We start from the raw sequence: 23401 nt of genomic DNA on the forward strand, positions 1-23401 counted from the left end.
TGAAGTTGAGGCTTCCTTGCTAGGTTAGGCTGAGGAGGGCAACGGCTGATTTAGCAAGGTAAGTTGGACAGAGAGGTGGAAGGGAAGGGCTGTGGAGTGATCCATTGTGAGCCTTTTCGTGTGGTATGTAGTGAAAGATAACGATGGTCTGAATGTTGTTAGCCATAGAAATGGAGAAGAGGGAAATGTTGGCTTTTACAGGATTTCTAAAATGGTGCCAAATTTCACTTTGGTGTTGCACTGGTTGTGTGTAGTCTTTGTTTTCAGTAAGTTGCCAGAATTATGCATACATGTTCATGACAGAAAGATTGAGCAGCTCTCAAGTACATATTTTAAATGCATAGTTTTGCATTTGATTGCAAACAAACTTAGTTTCTTTTCTGTCTTTTCTACTAGGACTTAGAAGAACAAAGTCGGTTGATAGCTGCTTCCAGTAGACCAAACCAAGCCAGTAGTGAGGGGCAGTTTGTTGTCCTTAGCAGTAGCCAGTCAGAAGAGAGTGATTTGGGAGAAGAAGGAAAGAAAAGAGAGTCAGAAGCATGAACTTATCCTTGCTTTTTGGTTGGTATTACCCCCCTTGGAATTTATTGACGGTTTCTGTGGTGAAATGGCACAAGGTAACAACTTTGTCGATATACCAAGGAGACTAAAGTTTATATTTACCTGTTTTAACTTCATTTTTTAAAATAAGATTGACCTTGACCACTTAGGTATGCACTGTTTTTTTTTTTTTTCCTTAAAAACGATATACTATGCAGTAACATCAAATTCCACATGTCTAAAAGAAACCTGTTCATCTCCTTGAAGTAGATTGCTGAGGAATTAACACTTGTTCAAGCCTTTTTTCCTTCAAATTTTGAACTTCTTGCGTTGTAATTGGCTGTGACCATAAGAAACCATTATTCTTCAGCTTCAGATATTCATGGATATGCTTCCTCTTCTCGTTAGGAACATTTTTGCTGGCAGTGAGGAAGCTTTCAACTGAATCGGTTCAAAACCTTTATACAGAGAATTCTACAAGTTTGCAAATATTTTAACTATTAAATGTGCAATAGAACTTTTATAAAGTAATTAGAAAAAAGATTTTAGGCTTAAGGTTTCAAATTGTGGCAGGTGGTACTGTGATTTCAGGGCACTTTCTGGGATTGCTCACATTTCTCTGATGTATGACACCTGATGCCAGTGGGAAAGAAGCTTAAGTGTCTTCAGTTCAGGATTGATACAGCCCTTGGCATTTAATTATCTTATTCTTAGTTCTCAGGTTGGAACTTGAATTATTGCTGCAGAGCAGTAATGGTTAAAATAAGATTTTGGAATTTATTAAAAGGGATTTTTTTTGTTCAAGTACATTTTAGATTAGGACTTAAAATGTAAAGATATTGTTACAGGATAATACATCATATTTTCTGCATTGCGTGAAATAATTTTTATTGAAAATCAAGTGACATTTCAAAAGAAATTCTATAACGGTTGTTGCCTGCTTAAAGTAAAAATGCCCAGAGTTTAGTTTAGAAAATGTAATCTTTTAAATTTCAGACTGATATGCACAGTATTTTCATAATTCCATGTTTTGATAAAATACTGATCACCACTTTATATCCACAAAGGCAAATAACTAATATATGAGAATAGAATAATTTGCACTAGTTATTGTACATACTTCTACTCTTCAAATGTGTAAAAGGTCTAATTCTATGAACTATTGAAAGGAAATTGAATGTTCGGTATAAGAGAGTTGACCAAGGAAGGATTTTAGCCTAGTGCCAAGGTTAAATGATACTTCCCTGCTGCCTCCCTCTATGTCAAAACTTGATTTTTTTTCTTTACTCAGATTTTTAACATTGCTGATAGAAATTATGTTCCTTTGTTTCACGTGTAAAACTATATAGAGACAGGTTAATTATATTGAGTAAAATAGTCACATAACTAAAATTTTCAAGAGATTTGCCAGCCACTAAGACTAATTTTACAAGGGGAAAAGCCCTTTGTTCTTTGATATAGTCGTGTTAGTCCTGAATTTAGAAGCAGCATCTGTTTTAGCTCTCACAATATAGTGTGGCTGTTTCACATGGTGTGCACCCTGTTTTCTGTGGAATGGAATAATTATACATAGGATCATGATATTCTTTTTATCCATGTGCCAAATGGGAATAATGATTACTTGATAATCATTATTTTGAAGCCTTATGTTACCAAAACAGATAGTAAAAAAGTAGAATTTTACAGAATACTTTCTGAAGACAGTTGATTTTGTGCTTGCTAAATGGGAATGCTTTCTTGATAGTTTGTGTGTCATTCCTTTGGTAGAAGTCAAAATTTCTGTTGTCAGCACTTGATTTAGCCATGGTAGGTCTGGCTTTTAACCCTTCTGAGAATTAGTAAACTCTCTGTTTCATTAAGTCTTTTGTTTACACTATTCAGTTGTTGCCTCGCTTGGTTCAGATGAAACTTGTCACCCTACAAGGAAGGTGGTTAGCATTAGGGGCAGTTTTACGAGGCTGGCGCTTTGCACGGTAACTAAGTGCTGCCCTTTGTTAGTACTCTGGGTCAAAGTGAAGGCTAAAGTTAAAGGCACTGTCAGACTTAGGTAGTTCCTTTTAAGTCATGTTTTGATAGGAATTTCCTTAATAATACACCTATGTCCAAAGAGCATTCCAACACCAAATCGAAGTTATTATGTGGGATTAACAATTTTAGATATTTCAACTTTTGTTCCATTGCTCTAGAACTATGTGAACTATTCCATACTACAGATATTTAAGCATCAATTTTAAGAAACTTTCCTTTTTGTTTGATGAAGGCTGCCCATGGGTTTCTGCATAATGTTAAAGCTGATCTTGGTCTGTTACCCTTTGAAATCCCTTCTGGCTCTTGGATGCTTTGGTGGTGATTGAATTAGAATTTGGGATAGCTTTCTCAGATTCATACTTATGTTTGATGGTTTTTAGAAATTAACAAAACTGATTCTTTAAAAGAAAAGAAACTAAGTCTACCTAATTCAGCTATGCATTCTGCTACCTATACAAACAGTACTTTTATAACTATGGTAATGAAATCAGTAGACAGGAAACTAAGTATTGCTTCTCCCTTTCAAAATTTTAAAAACTTGCTAACAAGGGACTGGACAAAGTTCCCAAGGCCAGTCTTGTTTTTGCTATTTCTACAATGACTAGTATGTGTTTAATTTCAAAAGAATTCTCAGGCTCTAGGGGTGGTAAAATGACGTTACCTTTATGCTTGGGAAAAGGGGAGTAGGGTATGCGTAACACATTACATAACATATAATCCTGTGTGGTAAAGGCATCTGACGTTAATTTTGAGTTACATGTAGGAGCTACAAATATTTAAGATTTGAATCTTATTATAAATGCTGATAGACCCCAAGATCCCATGTATTGCAAAACCTTCTGCTACCTGAATTAATAAAATGAAAATACTAACATTGGTTTTGACAACGACCTCCTAGCATTCAAACTGTACTTAAAATGTTCAAACACACTGATTGTAGCAAGCAAGGCTTTCATTTTATTTTTTAGCAAGTTTGACTTACTCTTCTTTCATGAGATTTTGTTCTACATTAATGACACACATTGAAACTGGAACTATACGACACTTTTAAACTAGTCTCTTGTGGCTTGTACTCATGTAATTTACTTCAGTTAATATGAGAACTGGGGATTAAGTTATAACTAATGTGCAAAACTGCTTTGTATATTTGGTGATTTTGTAATGTTAAGTGAATTGGTTAATTCTTATCTCACTGATACTATTAATCATGCATATATACAATTAAAAATCATGCTACATTTCCTTTTAGAATTGAATTTGAAGAACTCAATTTTTATGTAATGGTGGTATACGTGTGGGGTGGAGAGCTTATTTTTTGTCAAAGTAGGTATTCTCTGACAAGGCTTCAGGAACTATGCTGTTAGAAGATTTTTAAAGTATAATAAAGTCCATGATTTTTGTATAGTCTTTTTTGTATGAGGTATTTGATATATACTCAGTTTTATTTCTCTAACTCCAAATGATGCTTATGAAACAAATGGACTTTTTCTTAATATGTTATGACACTACAGTTACACATCTAGGCCCATTGCAATTCCATAATAGCTAAAACGAAAAAAAGCGGTCACTTACTGGGACATAACACTAATTCATCACTAGTGACTTCTTTCCTTTAGAAAAATAGATGTTTCAGGAATTACCCCTAGACATGTTACAGACAACATATACCTGCTATATTCAAAGAAACAATTTAAAGGCACAGGATACTGTGTACACCAGGTTAAGTGAGCTTGATGTGTAATTTTAATACTAATGCATATTCATCCCATGTGCTCTTTATACTTTCCTATAGCACTTACCAAGTTCTTTTCTTCCATTGGGAGTATCTGTTTTAATTCGTTTTGAGTTATATAAAATGTATATACTTTTAGAAGGTCCAGGAAGTAGATAAAACTAACTTTAGAATTATGTATCTATGTGCATGTATATCGTAAATATATTTGTATATTGACATACCTATAATCCGCTACTCACTTAAAACAGACACCACAATTTGATTAAAAAAATAAAAATTATTCATGCCAGCTAATTTTGCAAGTTTGAATGTGAAAATCATATCATTAAAAGTAACTTTAAGTCTGTGCTTACTGAATGTATAGCCATGAATCTCCACATCAGAAAGAAATTCTCTAACTTCAGTTTCCCTGAGATGACTATATTATGCAAAAAAAAAAGTATACTAACACTAAACATACAAATAACAAGGCTATAGTTGACTGGGCCTGTGGTGAAAATGAACATCATCCTACCCATCACTCTGTTCTTGTTGATGTGCTATCGAAATGCTACACAGGTGTGGCTGAATGCATGTCTCTTCACTTTCCTCACTTTCCAAGTACAGAAACCTGTACTTACCTTCACAGAATATACAGAAATAAAAATTTAACCTACATTCTATAACTGCTTTTATCACGTTTCTAAGAAGGAGGTTTACAGCAGTATAGGTCTATGTCAAGAAGCAAGAAAAATCTCAAAACAGCCTAACCTTACACCTAAAGGAGTTAAAGAACAAAACAAAGCAGCAGAAGGAAGGAAATAATAAAGATTAGACCAGAAATAAATGAATTGGAACAAAAACTAGATCACTGAAACCAGGAGCTGGTTCTTCTTTGAAAAGATCAACAAAATTGATAAACCTCTAGCCAGACTCATTAAAAAAAATAATTAAAATAAAATCAAAGAGAAGAAATAACCAATACCACAGAAATACAATTGTAAGAATATTATAAAAAATTATATGCTGATAAATTATAAAACCTAGGAGAAATAAATTCCTAGAAACATAATTTTACATAAAGCAGGAAGAAATAGAAAATTTGAACAGACCAATTACCAGCAAAGAAATTGCATTAGTAATAACAACTTCCAACAAACAAAAGTCCAGGACCAGATGGCTCCACAGGTGAATTCTACCAAACGTTTGAGAGTTAATATCTACTCTAATCAAACTATTCCAAAAAATAGAAGAGAAAGGAAAACTTGCCAATTCATTCTATGAGGTCAGTATCACACTGATACCAAAACCAGATAAAAGACACCACCAAAAAAGTGAACTATGGGCCAGTATCTCTGATGAACATAGATGCAGAAATCCTCAACAAAATACTAGCATACAGAACCCAACAATACATTAAAAAAATCGTCATAATCAAGTGGGATTTATTCCTAGGATGCAAGCGTGGTTCAATATTCACAAATCAATCAACATGATACATCGGTAAGAAAGGATAAAAGTCATATCATCTCAATAGATGCAGAAAAAGCATTTGACAAAGTATGACATCCATTCATGATAAAAAAAAAACCCTCTACAAAGTAGGTCTAGAGGAAACATACCTCAACATAATAAAGGCCAAATATGAAAAATCCACAGTGAACTTCACATTCAGTGGGGAAAAACCAAGAGCTTTTCCCCAAGGTCAGGAACAAGACAATGATGTACAGTGTCCCCACTTCTATTCAACATAGTACTAAAGTCCTAGCCACAGCACTTAGACGACAAAAAGAAATAAAAGGCATCCAAATTGGTAAAGAAGAAGTAAAACGTTCACTATTTGCAGATATATATAGAAAACCCTAAAGACTCCAGCAAAAGACTACTAGAACTGATAAATGAATTTAGTAAAGTCGCAGGAAGCAAAATCAACGTACAGAAATCTGTTGCATTCCTATGTGCTAATAATGAAGCAACAGTAAGTGAAATTAAAAGAAAAAGAGGCAAAGAAACATACTCTTAACTATAGACAACAAACTGATGGTTACCAGAGGAGATTTGGGTGCAGGGATGGGTTAAATAGGTGATGGGGATTAAGGAGTGCACTTGTGATGAGCATTGGGTTTGGCAGTGTTGAATCACTAAATCCTACATGTAAAACTAATATTACACTATATGTTAACTAACTGGAATTTTAATAAAAGCTTTTTAAAAATCCTCCCATTTGTAATTGCACCAAAAATAACAAACTATTTAGATACAAACTTAACCAAAGAGACGAAAGACCTGTATTCTGAAAACTATAAAACACTGATGAGAGAAATTGAGGATGACACAAAGAAATGGAAAGACATACCATGCTCATGGATTGGAAGAACAAATATTGTTAAAATCTCTATACTACCTAAAGCAATCTACAGATTTAATGCAACTGCTATCACAATACTAACAGCATATTTCACGGAACTAGAACAAACCTAAAATTTGTATGGAATCACAGAAGACCTTGAATAGTCAAAGCTGTCTTGAAAAAACTGGAGGAATCACAGCTTCAGGCTTCAAGTTGCCTTATAAAGCTATAGTAATCAAAACAGTATGGTACTGGCATAAAAACAGACACATAGCTCCATGGAACAGAATAGAAAACCCAGAAATAAACCTACAATTTTATGGCCAATTAATCTTTGTTTTTTAATCTCTGACAAAGGAGGCAAGAATATACAATGGGGAAAAATCTCTTCAACAAATGGTATTGGGAAAACTGGACCACGTTCTTACACCATACACAAATAAAATGGATTAAGGACCTAAATGTGAGACCTGAAACTATAAAAATCCCAGAAGAGAGCACAGGTAGTAAGTAATGTCTCTGACATCATCCATAGCTACATTTTTCTAGATATGTCCCTGGAGGCAAGGGAAATCAAAGCAAAAAGATACTATTAGGGTTACATCAAAATAAAAGTCTTCTGCACAGCAAAGGAAACAAACTGTCAAAACAAAAAGGCATCCAACCTACTGAATGAATGGGAGAAGATATTTGCAAATGACATATCTGATAAAGGGTTGTTCTCAAAATATATAAAGAACTGATACAACTCAACACCCAGGAAACAATCCAATTAAACAATGGGCAGAAGATATGAATAGACATTTCTCCAAAGAAGACCTGCAGATGGCCAATAAACATGAAAAGATGCTCAACATCATCATCAGGGAGATGTAACTCGAAACTACAATGTGATAATCTCACACCTGTCAGAATGGCTATATTGAAAAAACACAAGAAACAAGTGTTGGCAAAGATATGGAAAGAAAGGAATCCTCGTACAGTGTTGGTGGGAATGCAAACTGATGTAGTCACTTTGGAAAACAGTATGGAGTTTCCTCAAAAAGTTAAAAATAGAACTACCATATGATCCAGTAATCACACTACTGGGTATTACCCCCAAAATACAAGAACACTAATTCAAAATGATACATGCACCCCTGTTTATTGCAGCATTATTTACAATAGCCAAATTATGGAAGCAGCCCAAGTGTCCACTAATAGAAGAATGGATAAAGAAGTGGTATTCATACACAATGGAATATTATTTAGCCATAAAAAAGAAATGAAATCTTGCCATTTGCAATAACATGGATGGATCTAGAGAGTATAATGCTAAGCGAAGTAAGTCAGAGAAAAATACCATATGATTTCACTCATGTGGAATTTATGAAAAAAACAAATGAACATAGGGAAAGAGAGGTGAATCAAGAAACAGACTCTGAACTGTAGAGAACAAACTGATGGTTACCAGAGGGGATGTCAGTGAGGAGATGAATGAAACAGGTGATAAGGATTAAGGAGTGCACTTTTGATGAACACTGAGTGATGAATGTATAGAGTTGTTCAATCTCTGTATTGTACACCTGAAACGAATTTAACACTGTATGTTAAATACTAGAATTAAAAATTTTAAAATAATTTAAAAAGGGGCTCCTGGGTGGCTCAGTTGGTTAAGCGTCTGACTCTTGGTTTTGGCTCAGGTCATGATCTCATGGTTCATGAGTTCAAGCCCTACAATGAGCTCTGCGCTGACAGTGCAGAGCCTGCTTGTGATTCTCTTTCTCCCTCTCTCTGCTCCTCCCCTGCTCATGCTGTCTGTCTCTATCAAAAATAATTAAACTTAAAAAAATAATTGAATAAATACAGCTGCTATCAGTGAGCCCTTCTTGTGTGTCAAGTACTGCACTAGAGTCAGTACAGAAAAACATAAGCCATCTGAAAACCCGTTTAATTTCTATTCCAGTGATAACATTAACCAGTAAATGGGAACCCTTAGCCAGGGTTTTATGGAAAGAAGGACTGCATGTTTCCCATTAATGATGACGTTGCAATTGAAAGTTCTGTTTCAGTTAACCAAATTACTCCACTTCAGTGCGGGACTCTACAAGTAAACAGACATTAAGCTGGCCTTGGGACTTTTGCATAAGAACAGCTAACTTGTAGGTCAAGTACTGGGGTCAGTATTTTATTCAATGTAATTACTAAGACATTTTATGTATGTACTTCTCTCTAAAAAGGATTACTGTTAAGAATCCTTTTAAATTATTAAAGGTGACATTTACTGTTTTGAGCATGTAGAAATGTAGATTCTTACATTTAATACAAAATCAGTACAGAGTGAGAACTGATACATTTCTGTTAATTGAAATTTTACAGTTTGGTTTTTTTTTTTTTTTAACTGCCTTTCAGAATGCTCTTGAGAAGCAATATTAAGAATATTAAGAAATAGGGGGCGCCTTGGTGGCTCAGTCGGTTAAGCCTCTGACTTTGGCTCAGGTCATGATCTCACAGCTTGTGAGTTTGAGCCCCACGTCGGGCTCTGGAGCCTGCCTCGGATTCTGTGTCTCCCTCTCTCTCTCTGACCCTCCCCTACTCATGCTCATGCTCTCTTTCTCAAGAATAAATAAACATTAAAATTAAAAAAAAAAAGAATATTAAGAAATAGTATTAACATGTAGATTTGCATTGAGATTTTAGTTGTTAGGTAAAGTGAGAAATAATGAATCCTATGTAACAAGTCAAATTTTAAGAAATGCAACTCAAAGAAATATACCTTTTCATCCAGTTTGATTACCAGGTTCCTGTGAAAATTCCTTGTCCGTAAAGATCATATTCTTTGTAAAGGATATACGCTTTTAGACGGTTTGGTAATGGAAGAAATGACATGAAGACAGGGCAGCGCAAATGTAACTTCCCCATACACTTCCGGATCTTTAGGCGGCACAAATGTTTGAGGGATCGAGGGTTTGCTGAAATGAGAGAAACACATGTTATCCAAATGGAAAAGAGCTGTTCCTTCTTTTAGTGATCTTAGGGTTTAGTCAGCAAATGTATGTTATACTTAAGCCACCAAAATTTTCATTTGCTGTGTTGAAATGGAAAAGTTAAAAGCGAAACAGCTTTTCCCTTCTCTTTGCAACCCTTCCTGTAGATACGATTACAGAACCATGTCAAGTTAAGAATCCAAAGACTGGCATCAGTTGTGGCTCTGGCCTGTGAGACCTGAAATCCTTAAATCTTTGTGTTCTAACCACTCCCTTGCCCTGTCCTATCCCTCTGGATCAGGCTGAGAACTAAAAGATCACCACCCAGGGGGAAATTAGATGAAAGAAACTCTTAATTTGACTTATGTTCTACTGTGAAAGAATGTGGTTTGGAGCATCCTTTGATATTCTCTGCGGGCTTAGATCTTCACTTTTTCTCATCCCTGTTTTTGTTGCCATTTCATAGCTTTTATTAATTCCTGTATGTACAGTGTTCCATGGGATTAGGAGAAAGGCATTACCTACCATATAATATGTAATTACCTAACAGATTTTATCTACTGGGAAATGATAAGAAGTACAAAGTAAGTAATAAATAGTAACTTTTTTTTTAGAGAGGAATAGTATTTTTCTTTGTTTCTTTAGATAAAGCTTTTAACCAGAAGAGAATGTTTTATGAAGCAAATAAGAATACCTTTTATTTTTGGTAAAAATCTTTTAGAAGAAAGGAGGATACTCACTTAAGATAAAATGGATTTCTGACCAGAGCCCTTGTTTTTGGAGCACAGCTTTCAACTTTGAACAGATTCGAACTTGATCAACATAATCAAGCATCACTCGAACAACCTTCCCAGAGAGATGTTGCAGCCATGACAAAGTTATTACTTCACAGAACTAAGGAAGAAAATTGGAACTATGAAAGCAAATGAAAAACTGGAGTAACTATGGGGGGGTTTAGAACACAAAACTCAAAGTTAGGAACCAAGGTCTCAAGCCCCTCATTTATAAACCAGGCATTGAACAAGGAAATGATTTCTTAGCTCTGACATTTGGAAAAATACTTAACTGCTGTATCTTCAGAACTATGTAAGGTGTAATCAGGGTGTGAAAGAGACAGTTGTCTAATATCCATTGTTCCCTTTGGTTGGCCACACGGCTCTCTGGAATAAAGATTACCTCTCCAGCTTCCTTGCACCTAGACGTGGCCACTTAAGTTCTAGCCAGTGAGATGTGAGTGGAAGTGTGAGCAACCCCCAGAATGCACTTAAAAGAACACGGTGTGTGCTGCTTCAGCCTGCCTGCCTCCTTGCTGGCTGGAATGTGGATGCAAGTTTCTCCTGTGTCAGGAGCTGTCCAGTTAGAAGGCTGTTTACCTGTGGCCTTTATATGAAGGGAACGAGCCACCTTATTAAAGTCACTTTCATTTTGGGTTTTCTGTCATTCACAACCTACTCCTATCCTCATGCCTGACGGATATGATCGTTTCTGCCGGTAGGTAATTTACATGCTCCTAGACAAGATGCCCATGTAAGAAGTCAAGTACTACTACATAATAAGTCAGGAAATAATACAAGATGATATACACCTAAATGCCAGCTCCTACATTAATCATAACCTAAAACTAATAATACAATATTAATATGTTGCCTTCACTTTCCAGAATCGATTCAAAGTGCTTTCTCCGTTCACTATTTAATTTTTGATTTTAATACGAACTCAGGTATTTATAGTGCATCTGTGTGCTGAGCACAGATCTCTAAGCTGAGGAAAGTGGTGAACAAGAGCTTACTTACACTGATGTATTTGTGGAGGAGACATGTAATCAGTAAATGTTAAAAAGATAATTTCATAAAGTGGTAAGTGCTATAAAAGAAATAGCATTATCAGAAGATTAGGGAAGACAACTACCTTAGATAACGGTGGATGGGTAAGGAAGGGTCTTTTTGAGAAGGTAACGTGTGAAACTTGAAGAGTGGCAGCTTTTTGAAAAGTTGGGGATGAGCTCAAGTTGGGGAAAATAGAAATGACCGGTTAGGGGGGAAATAGACTGGTGTGATGCAGACATCACAAGAGGAACACATCTCAAGAAGAAGAGGGTACTCAACTGCATTTTTTGTGTTTCTTTCTCATTAAAAAGGTGGCCAAAGAAACCTATTTAATCAAATTTTAGACCTAAAAGAGATAGCCAAGAACTAAGGGATACAGGTATCAGGACCCTAGAAACATTTTAGCTCGATGACTCAGCACTTCAGAGAAAAAACATAACTAGTTTGTAAGACTACATTCATTCTTTAAAACCTTACTCAGATGCTAGTTCATTTGTGAAACTCCCTAAGTAAAGTTAAATCACTTCCCTCTGAACTGTTCCTGTACCTTTTACATCTACCATCATGTTTATTTTACCACGTATTTATCACATTAAAATCTTTTCAGGGTTCCTGGGGAGCTCAGTTGAGCTAGGTAGCTGGGTAGCTCATGAGATTGAGCCCCACGTTGGGCTCTCTGCTGACAGCATGATGCCTGCGTGGGATTCTCTCTCCCTCTCTCTCTGCCCTCCTCTGCTCTCTCTTGCTCACTCTCTTTCAAAATAAATAAACTTAAAAATCTTTTGAACTATGATCTTCTGGAGAGAATGGATGGAGTCTTATCTCTTGGTGTAGTCCAGGGCCACTAATAATGATTGTATAAGTTGATACAGACAATACTGTGCACTTACCATAGTGTCTTTGATAACTGTAGATGTCCAGCCTTCAAAAGTATAGCAAGGATGAACTTTGTCTCCATGGGGACAATCAAAGCATCGCTCTGTGTCATACCCATAATTCAAGAGCATCCTGAGCATGACTTCATCTTTCAATGTGTATTGCAGTGCTGATGGGAAATGTAAAGGGTTGACTCTGCAGAAGTAATTGACGTTGGCCCCATGCCGTAGCAGCAGACTTATCAGCTCATAGTTGCCCATCCTTAGGGCTATCTGGAGGCAGTTAACTGGGTCTTGATTGGGCAGAGCTCCAGCACTCAGAAGCAGCTTAACTGAAGAGAGGTCACCATTTGATACAGCAAAATACAAAGCTGACTTCCTATGGTCATCATAGTGTTTGCGAATTCTCTGATCCAGCATGAAATTTACATCAAATCCAGCCTGGATGAGGAATTCCAGGCATTGGGGGTGTGCTCCTGCTGCTGCACAGTGGACCGGACTGATGCCACTCTGCTTAATGGCAGCAAAATCCGTAACTGGAACCAAAATCTTCAGGGCTCTGAGAAAGAGTTTCAGGGGGTATTTAAAAAATTGTTTTTGTTAAGATGTAGTATTAACCTGTTTACGATTATTATATGCTAGTACAGGTGGTATTAGTATCAGGTGGCATTTAGAACCCCCTAACCCCCAAAAAGTATAATTCCTGCATGTAAATGCTCAGCTACTTAGTGAAGTTAAATAAAACTGTCTAGAGATAAAACTCAGAATTAGTCCAATTAGTGAGACCGGGAGCTCCCCTTATTGCCTAAAGACCCAATAATAAAATAGTTTTATGTCTCTTCTGTGGTTACAGAGGATGCCTGACTTCACTGTCTTACTGGTTGAGTTTATCTTTAAAAGGGTGTTAGAATTATATGATCAGAGAAGAAGAATATAAAGTTCCCAGAAGCTGCTCCAAAGAAACCCCACAGCTTTTGCTAGTTCTATTATTTGTGGTGATGTCATTGAACTTACAACAAGTGGCCTCTGTCAGCTGCAACATGAATGGGAAGGTGGCCTGAATTCTTAGGGATGTTGGCATCAGCTCCATGCTCTAGCAAGAGAGTCACAGAATCTGGATTTCCTCCACTGGCGGCTTCAAGTAAGATGGAAGAAGAGTCAGAGGCCTGACCAAGAGCATTAGCTCCTAAGAGGAGAAAAAGTCTTGTTATGCAAAAATCTTTTCCACTCTACTACTTATGCATTCTTAATATAGAAGCACTACCAAAAAGCAGTTATTAAGCAGCCACTTGAGCAAAGCACTACAAAGTCAAAGAAATAAGAAAGGTGCCTCCTGCTCTCGGCCAGTTTATAATGTAGTTGGGGAAGGAAGAAATGGTGCAAGCAGTCTCTCAGTTAAAATTAGGTTGGCTTTCAGAGTAACTTTATAAGTTAATTGTTTGGAACTTGCAAATTCCAGGAGAAGTCCTTTTAAAGGAGATTTTATTTCCAGACTAGCCTATAAAAGTCCACTTACCCCACCCTTATATATAGCATGGTACCAACAATCCTGTTGGACTGTAACACCATGCCATCTGTTGATGTTATGGTGAAAAATGGGTGTTTGTTCTGTTTTTTCACATGTTCTTAGGTAGCTGTTCACAGTAAGACATACTGTGGTTGTTTGTTGTTGAAGTTGGGGACTTATAGTTAAAAGGATAAATTGTAGTACTCAATATGCTGTCATGTGATGGTGTGGGTAATAAGAGTACAATTGTAGGCAAAATGTCCTCTAAAAGATCTCAGTTCTGGATTTTGAGGGGAACTGGATGGTGAAGGAAGGAGAAAGGAGTTTTGGGTCAGTTGCAGAAGGCCTCTCAGTAAAATGGGTTTTGAAGAAAGAGTCACCTTTGAAAATGGACAAAGAGAAAGGAGATCATTCGGGGCCTATTCACAGCTCCTATAAAAAAGATGTAGTGGCTTTAAATTAGTAAATAGTAAATTAGTAAATAGACTCCATAGTCATCAGAATACAGTGATTAAGAACCCCCCCCCTCCTGGAATGCATGAAGAAATGTCTAATAAGCCTCCATGGGATGAGTGCTCACTATGTGCAGGTTCCTGTGTGCATACTTTCTAAACAACAACAGCCCTAACAAGCAGGTGCTAGTATCTTCTTTTTAAAGAGAAAAAAACCATAGCTCATTGAGGTTAAGTGACTTCCCCAGAGACGCACAGCTGGTAAGCAAGGCAGTTCGGGATTCACATACAGGTACACCAGACCCAGGGCCTATTTCTATGAAGCAGTGTTTCCACTCTAATAATGCAGGGCAGTAAAGTAACATGATTTGGAATGAGACAGATGTGGTTTCAAATCTTGGCTCTGCCATTTACTAGTTATATCACTTTGTGCAAATTACATCATAAGGGAGTTACCTCGGAAAGTATTCACTGAGGTCAACCGATGTGGTTTCTTTAGAGTTAAGGATTTAAAATCTGGTGCCTCTCTTTATATTTTAATCAGTGATCTACACAAAAGGTTACTCTTGTTATGTAGATGAAGGGTCTAGTGTTTATTTTTGTTACTCTAGCTATTGACTTTAGACATCTCTGCTGTTGCTCATTTAAAACATCTTACTTAAAATGTCTTATGGCCACTGATTGGGAACTACAACAGCCTCTCCTGTATGATAGTAAAGTTTCAGGTAAGTCTAAAAAGCAGAAAGTTGTTCTTAAATATAGGAATCTCTGTAGTCTAGAATATTGGAGACCAGGACCATGTATTGTTAAAGAAAGAAAGAAGGCTTCTGGACACAGACAGGAAGGAGAATACAAAAGGTAATTCTAATATTGGGACTTTATTAAATATTGGTAAAGATTTGCTTTGAAAAAAAGCTTTAGATACTACATTGCTTCACTTAACAGGGTCATCAATGGGGGTTCTCCTCAAAGCCAATAAATTGCAGAGTTCTCTGAGCCAAGGACTCTGCCAGTTAAACCAGATCTCAAATTGGTGGCAGGAGAGGGCACGTTTAAAAGGAAGTCCTGCAACTGGTACCATCCCTGACCCTCTTTCCTTAAGTATAAAATGACGATAATGCCTACTTCCTAGGGTTTTAGAAGATCACGTGAGGCAGCGGTAGCTTATTGCCTGGTGCTTAGAAAGTACTCAATAAATGTAAATTGCCTACCTTCTCTCAGGGTTTTGGTTATTACTAAAGGAAGAACTGGGACCCAAAGAGGAGCAATCAGGAAAAACTTCCCAACACCAGAAGCATCTGATAACACATTGGACTGCCTCATGACTTAGCAGAGACAACATGTAGGGGGTAATATGAGGACTTTTGTTCTGTGACTCTAGAAAAGGACAACAGGCAAAACATTTAAAAACTGACCATCCTCAGCATGGTCGGGGAACATTATGCTAGAGTAAGGTGCATCCTAGTAATTTTAGGGAAATTGCTCCACATCAAATGAGAACTGTTCAATCTCTAGGCTTTTTAGTAGCCAGTATTAACACATACTTTCATCAGACATTTGTTAGGCTTAAATAAAATGTTAATTTCTATCATCTTGAAGCTCTTCACAAAAAGGAGGATGCTTGCGTCACGTTATCCCTTGGGGGTGTGCTGACCGTATAGAAAATCTTGCCTTTCTGCAGTAACATTTCCATGATTTCAGTGTATCCACTTTGGGCAGCAAGAGCAAGAGGAGTGAATCCATAGGAGCTCCGTGGATCAGGGTGAGCCCCAGAAACCAGCAGCAACTTTACTATGTCCTGCCTGCCCAGTTTGGCTGCTTCATGGAGAGCGGTCCTCTCGTTGGTACACCGCAGATTGACATCTGCCCCATGGCTGATCAGCAAGGAGGCCATGTCATAGGAGTCACGTAGAACAGCTGGGAAATTGGAAGTGAAATGTCACCAGGAAATTATGGCCAGAGTATCTTACTAGCCAGTGTCCCTCAAGCTTCTTAATGAGCTCTTCCTAGCTACCCCCCTGTGCCAACATTTTGTGTTTAGGAAACACACTGTTAAATGAGGCATATATCAAATAATACCAATAGTGTTTTACATCAATACCCTATTGTCTTTTCTGTAAGCCATGAACAGTTACTGTCTATTGGCTGCTTATGTGTCTGAAAAACAAAACATATAAAATTTTCATTTATCATTTTTGTGTTCCTCCCTCAAGAAAATGGGAACTTAAGTACCCAGTACAGTCCTAGAAATGCTCCTGGGTACTTTAAACAAAGAAAAACAAAAACAGCAGTAATTATGAAATTATTCGTAACCTCGTGTTTTGTTAAAATTTTCTAATTGGTTTTTCTGCATTTATGCTGTTATCATTCGCATTTGGATGATAACCTTTAAGTCCTTCACGATTCTAAAACAATTTACTGTATCCATCTCCCTATCCATTTGTTAATTATTGGCACCCCTGTGTATGAGGAATCTTGCTAGGAGCCAGATGTTGAATCAGTGTGAATTCTGTCTATAACGGTTTATAATGTGCCATAGAAAGTGCTGTAGGACTGGAAATACCAAGTGCCAAGGGTGTTGGGTCTTTTTTTGGCTCATTGAGCTGGCACTTAGTGTGCCCTTTGATTCTGGAAACACATGTCCTTTGTTTTAGGAAATCATTTTCTTGACTTATTTCATGATGGTATACCACCTCCATCTTGTCTCTTCTCTTTCTAGCGTTTCTGAGATTCATGTGTTGCTCCTCTTAGATTGTCCTAGTTTTTTTCTTTTTCTTTCCTATTTCCCATTTCTTATCTTCTGGAAACTTCCCGAAACTTTATCTCCCAGCACTTGTTTTGAGTTTTATATTTCTACTATCATATTTTTAATTTTCAAGAGTGTTTTTGGTTCTGTTTTGTTCAGTTTTTTGGTAATATCCTATTATTTCATTAGTTTTCACTAATTGCTCTAAATGAATTCTAATTTCCCCCTACATTTTATTTTGCCTAAATAGTCAGTCTCCTCCAAGTTTCTTATCTCTGTTGAAGACTTTTCTCAGATAGTCCTTGACTATCTGCTCATGATTAAGAGTCGGGGACTAAAAAGCTGACTGGGAATCCTAAATGTTGGGAGGGGCTCTTGGAGTGTGGTCATAGCTATATGTTGCTATGTCTGGGCCATTTGTTGGGGAACCCCCAATTTCACTCTCTTCAGTTCTTTCTTTTTGGGTATATCATATTCTCCAGAGAAGCCTCTTCTTGGAGGGTAAAGTTCTGGTTGCCATCTTTCTAGAATCCTGGTGGAAGAGGAGGGCTGGGAGGTCTTGGCTTATGCTTAATTCCTCCAGTATTTTCAATCTAGTACTCCCACCCTTGTCTAATACCCCCCATCCAGAGAGCCTCTGTTTAAATTTCCCAGATGATAAATGTCCAGAACTCGGGTGGTTTGGGAGAAGGGACCACTCTGGCTACTCATTCCTTAATAGGGTTCAACCAATCCTCCCGTTAGCTGCCTGTCCTTCACCCACGTTCCATGAGGTAACTGCCGCCAACAACTTCCAAGCCTTTGATGTAATTGTGCTGCTTTCCCCACTACCAAGTTGAGTTGGCTTTCTTGTCACTGAGTATTCATCCACCTGCTCTCCAGGTTTTAAAAAACTGTGTTGTTGTTGTCTCCTCTCCTGTTCTCCTCATTCTTTTGTATTTTACCTCATTAAGACAATTTCTTGACTATAATTTTAGTGAAGACTCAGGAGGGAGGAAAATTAGCCATTCGTATTCAATCTGCCGTCTTTACCCCACCATTGGTTGCCTCTCCCTACTCTGCTCACCTTTTATCGTTCTTACACCTAAATTAATTGGTTAAGACACCATGCAATGCAAAATGATCAGCCAGTTGGCAGAGATTTTGCCTCAGGCCACCTCAAGGACAAGTCTGTAGAAAGCTTGAGGGTCAGGTACCCATGACATGGGTCAGTTGGGACCAGAATGACAGCACTGCAACTATGTACAAAAAGCTGCCTTTCTATTTGCAACGATGTGGATGGAGCTAGAGAGTTATGCTAAGTGACATCAGAGAAAGACTAATACCATATGATTTCACTCATCTGTGGAATTTAAGAAACAAATGAGCAGAGGGGGGAAGAAAAGAGGAAAACCAAGAAACAGACTCTTAACTATAGAGAACTGATGGTTGCTGGGGGGGGGGGGGGCAGGGGTGTGGGTGAAATGTGATGGGGATTAAGGAATGCACTTGTGATGAGCACCAGGTGTTATATGGAAGTGTGGAGTCACTATATTATACACCTGAAGCTAATATAACATTGTTATCTAACTGGAATTAAGATGAAAACTAAGAAAAATTTTTAAAAAGTTGCCTTCAAAACCTCTGGGATGGGGGACACTCAGAATGACAGACTGTTTTCCAGAGACAAGGTACTAATTTACCTGTAAGAAGAGGAGAATTGCCTTCAGAATTCTTGGCATTTGGATTGCAGCCGTTGACAAGAAGAAAACTGGTGTTTTCTAAGAGGCAACTGCTGACAGCCAAAAAAAGTGGCGTTTCCCCGCTGTGGGTGGTTTGCTCCCACACACTGGGTTTTGAAGCTGAAATAATTCCATTAGACCACACAGGTTAAGATACAGAAATAAATTTTAAATTCATTTCTCAGAAGCATCAGGAAGAGTTGTAAAGGGAGCTTACCTTTCAGAGTTATTTCCAAAATGTTCTTGCTTAATTGCACCGCAGCCTTATGCAGAGGGAGCCAGCCTATCTCATCTGCTTCATCAAAAGCAGAATGGCACTTGGTCAGGCGTGCCAATGCATCTTCCTTACCTATTAACGAGTCGAATGGGCACAGATTCACATTTGGCACACACACAAGGCAGCCCATACTGCTTCCGAATTCCACCATCAAGGTTAGTGCACGAGACGACAGAGTTCTAGCACCACCCTTTATGAGAGACGCATTCAAATGGCATAGGACGAACAAGCAGGTGTTCGCCTAGTGTTCCATACCATCCCAGCCAGTGGCCACCCCTCGTGTGGTTACAGAGAAAGAGCCCAGTCCACCGAGGAGCCCAGGAGCTCTTGGCTAAGTGGTGCTGTGGTGTTTTCTCGCAGGCTCTTGACAATCAGCGTTGGACACCCCCACAGTGTTGAGCATTTGGGAGAACCTGCTTCTAGGCTTTCCTCAGCTCAGAGGGGAGGTGCTGCCCTTTGTCCTTTGTCAGCATCACATCTTACCACAAGTTGGAGGGGATAGAATAAGAAGAGTACTTAACTGTCTCTATTGTTTCAATTATCTTCTTATAGTCAGCGCTCACAAAGGAATGGGAACTGCATAGAAAATAAATATATATGTAATCCCCAAAGTGAGGGAAAACAAAGGCATGTGACAAAAAACAAAAGGAAACAATAAGGGCAATAGTAGTTAGCCAAGGATGAACTCTAACAACAAACTCTTAAAATGAGGCTTAATGGGAATACTTCCAAAATATATGTGGTGTGACCCTAAACATGCTCCAGGGAAATCGGTCTCCTGTGTCTGTCTTCCTTGGTGGGGGGGTGGCATTATTCCACCTGTCTCAGGTAGACCAAGTCAGCAAGCCTTCCTAAGTTCCATATAATTCTTGCAAGTCTAATCACTGAAATCTACAACTATAGTCAATTTCTGTAAAATATTTCAGTCCTCAAAATCTTATGCCTTCCAGTCTAAAATCATGACTTAATTACTGAATGAACTTAAAAAATTTTAATCACAAGGTTAATATAATCTAATAAACCCAATTTTTTTTTTTTTAATTTTTGAGTGAGAGAGAGAGAGTGCAAGTGTGGGAGGGTCAGAGAGAGAGGGGAACAGAGGAGCCGAAGCAAGCTCTGTGCTGACAGCAGTGTGCCCAAAGTGGGGCTTGAAGTCATGAACCATGAGATCATGACCTGAGTGGATGTCAGACTCTCAACCGACTGAAGCCACCCAGGTGCCCCTAAACCCAATTTCTTTACAAAACTTTAACTATTTAAAGATTATTCCTAAATGTAACACAAAAGTATAGGAATAGCGTGGTAAAGAGACGCTGAAGCCAGACTGCCTGCCTCTTACCTAGCAGCTCTGTGACCTCGGGTAACACTTATCTGTGCTTATCAGTATTCTTATTTCTACACAGGGATAACAGTACTTACAACATAGAAAGGTAATGAGAACTAAATGAGTCAATATTTAAAAAATGCTTAAAAATAGTGCAGCACAAAGTGATCACTCCGTGAGTTTGTTACTTTAAAAAAAAGTATAGTTTTAACGTATTTCAACATCTCTATGTTTAATTATAAAGTCTCTTAGAGCTAAAACCACATTTATCCAGTTTTACCTCCAGCAGGCAAATAGAGGTCACCACCCCAAGCAAACAACTTTTATCACCCCTGAAAAACAATAGTAACTGCTGGGGGGTGGGGGGGTAAGGGTGCAGATCAGTCAGAGAGCATCTGAGCAGGTGTGCTTGGCTGTGCACATTCCACCTCCAGGGAGATTCTTTTACATCAGCGAGGGACCCGCGGAGTCCTTTTCTAGTGCCGTCATTACAGAATTCTGAAGACACACCTCAGAAAGGGTTAGTCTCTTCTGGGTTTAAGTTTACATAATTCCTTCTTTTGATATGAATCAAAAGACTGGACCTTGCTCTGTCTCCCCACGAAGGCTGATAATTTTCTATGTGTATTGCTTAGCTTTTTGCATTTCCTTGGCTCCCCAAAGACAGGGTGCATTAGAGTTCTCTAGTCTTTCACATCCTAATGTATTTCTTCTGGTTTCCAGTCTCCAAATCCTCATGTAGAGCTGCTCCTAACCTCCTTCAACTGTTTACTAATTACATTCTGAATTCTTTCCAAATTGTTCAAGTCTCATAGATACTGAAATGATAATTGAAATGGATTTTGACCCTCTCTTCTGTTTTTATCACAACACTAGAAGTATACTAATGACAAGTCTCAACTGTTGAATCCTTCCAGTACATCACCAATGAGATCCCATTACCTCTCATCTGCAGGTGCCTGCTGTGTAGTTCCCGGCTTGTGAATGTCCTGTATACTCTCCTGGATGACGAGCTGGGTATCAAAGTCCTCATCTGTGTCTTCATCACTGGCGTAATTATCCATGTGAGACGCTGACAGATTTCAAGTCAGAATGAATTGACAATATTTTTCCAGTTACGAAAAGATTATCAGTTTCATTACAAATGAAACTCAGAAAACTACAAAATTGAAAGGAGTGATAAATGAAGCAAATGCAAGATTTAGAAAAAATACCCATTACATTTTTTCCCATAAATTCAAAAGAGTTTTCTGGACTGCCACAAATTCAATATAAATTAGAAGTTGCCATGATTAGCCATTTACTTAATGCCTACTCAGGAAAATCAACCTTCCGTATAAAACTTGGGTCAGTGTCGTTTTAACTATGAAAGTAATGGTTTATTTTAGACCTGGCTTATGAGTTTTTTCTCAGTCATTGTAGCCCTCACCCAAAACATCTTTATGCTGCAACAGCAAATATTAAAAATAAACACATCATAGGAATATATGCACTCTCATAATAACAACATATAACAGGAATAGTGGTAGTAAAAAACAATGTATTTTCTTAGGCAATAACTCAGTTGTTTAAAAGAACATTTCTGTTGTATCATAGAATAGGTTCAATCACATACCAGACTTTTTACCTTCTGTTATATCCTTTAGGAGAGCATGGAAGTTCTCACTGTAAGATTAGCACATCAGGATTTTCATTTCTATTTAGGGTCTCCCCTCCCCGTAGTGGCCATTCCATTAATAGCTTTACTATAAATACATGATCATAAGACAGTCTGGCACATTCTCCTTGTTTTTTACATGGGGTTTAGCTCTATTTGGAAACACGATCCCTTCTCTTCACTGCTATATTCATCAAATTTAAAGGACTAAACATTTTATTCCTGGTATAAAATGCTTTTGCAAGGGGTTGGCTGTGTGAAGTGAATTCATTCTCCTGCTCATGGCCACTGCAGACCAGAATCAATTTTTCATCTGAGAGGCCATTTTTCTGTGACCGATTTATCAAAGTGACTGTCCCCACAGTCCTGATTCACTGGGTAGCTGCACCTACATTTTCTTTGGGCTACAGAGCTGCAGCCTAAAGTGTACTGGGAATCCTAAGGAAGGAGTTAATTCCACACACAAGATAATACAATTTCAACTGTAATTTTGTATTGTTGAAATGTTTTAAAATCAATAATCTATACTAATATTTTGAATGTATATACTAAATGAGAACATTAACTATTAAAAATAAGGAAGAGACACTTGGTATTTCCAATTAAACACGAACTAAATGCCAAGAAGCACGCTATGGCCTGGGGTGGACAGGCCTGCCGCCAGCCACCTTACTGCCTCTGTATGTACGCTTCCTGCCCCGGGGGACTGTGAGAAATGGAGCTGATGTTGTAAAAGTATGATGTAAGGGGTTACTTCCGGAATTGTTTTGATACTTCCTTATTTATAACCATCTCTGGTAAGTGAGTAGAAAGGGAACTACTCTTGAAGCTGAAGAAATGACTGCACACTTGTGAAAACAGATGTTTTCTGATACTAAATTTTATCCAGTGGGACGCTTGGGTGGCTCAGTCTGTTAAGCTGCTGACTTCAGTTCGGGTCATGATCTCGCGGTGTGTGGGTTTGAGCCCTGCATCGGGCTCTGTGCTGACAGCTCAGAGCCTGGAGCCTGCTCCAGATTCTCTCAAAAAATGAATAAAAACATTGTTAAAAAATTTAAAAGTTTTATCTAGTTTCCCCAAATATGATTTTCACATATATATCAAAAGTTTCAAGGATTTTTCTTTCTTTAAAAAAAAAAAGTTCATTTATTGAGCTTTAAAATTTCCTGTCACATGCTTTCCCCTATAAAATTAATAATAGCAATAATTTTTAAAAAGCAATTAAATATAAGGCGATTCCTTATATGACATTTACTTTCAATTATAAAAATAGAGAAATTTTTTTAAAAAGTTTATTTTGAGAGAGTGCAAGTAGGGGAGGGGCAGAGAGACAAGGAGAGAGAGAGAGAATCTCAAGCAGGCTCCACACCATCAGCACAGAGCCCAACATGGGGCTCAAACTCACAAACCGTTAGGTT

The 23401-nt window shown here is 37.8% G+C and overlaps 2 protein-coding genes across 7 annotated transcripts in view; one reads left to right on the forward strand and one right to left on the reverse strand.

Moving 5' to 3' along the window:
• Nucleotides 1-22943, forward strand: part of APPL1 (adaptor protein, phosphotyrosine interacting with PH domain and leucine zipper 1) — a 56303-nt gene extending 33360 nt beyond the window's left edge. For 3 of the 6 annotated variants that reach the window (XM_042929727.1, XM_042929721.1, XM_042929724.1), the window contains one exon: nucleotides 397-743. In XM_042929727.1, the coding sequence (XP_042785661.1) occupies nucleotides 397-543 (147 nt within the window). In that variant the 3' untranslated portion in view covers nucleotides 544-743. Of the gene's footprint in view, nucleotides 1-396; nucleotides 744-10305; nucleotides 10471-21281 lie in introns of those variants that run through there. The other 3 variants (XM_042929723.1, XM_042929722.1, XM_042929726.1) reach the window with 3 other exon arrangements.
• Nucleotides 9216-21390, reverse strand: ASB14 (ankyrin repeat and SOCS box containing 14). The gene is made up of 10 exons (XM_042929728.1): nucleotides 21269-21390; nucleotides 19524-19578; nucleotide 19192; nucleotides 18943-19074; nucleotides 18687-18845; nucleotides 15930-16175; nucleotides 13314-13485; nucleotides 12315-12858; nucleotides 10339-10492; nucleotides 9216-9583 (listed from the first exon to the last, which is right to left on the reverse strand). The coding sequence occupies exons 1-10, from the start codon at nucleotides 21388-21390 to the stop codon at nucleotides 9405-9407; spliced, it is 1764 nt and encodes a 587-aa protein (XP_042785662.1). The 3' UTR covers nucleotides 9216-9404.
• Nucleotides 22944-23401: the final 458 nt, after the last annotated feature.

Source organism: Panthera leo, chromosome A2 (genome assembly GCF_018350215.1).
Source record: "Panthera leo isolate Ple1 chromosome A2, P.leo_Ple1_pat1.1, whole genome shotgun sequence".
In the NCBI taxonomy this organism is placed as follows: Eukaryota; Metazoa; Chordata; class Mammalia; order Carnivora; family Felidae; genus Panthera; species Panthera leo.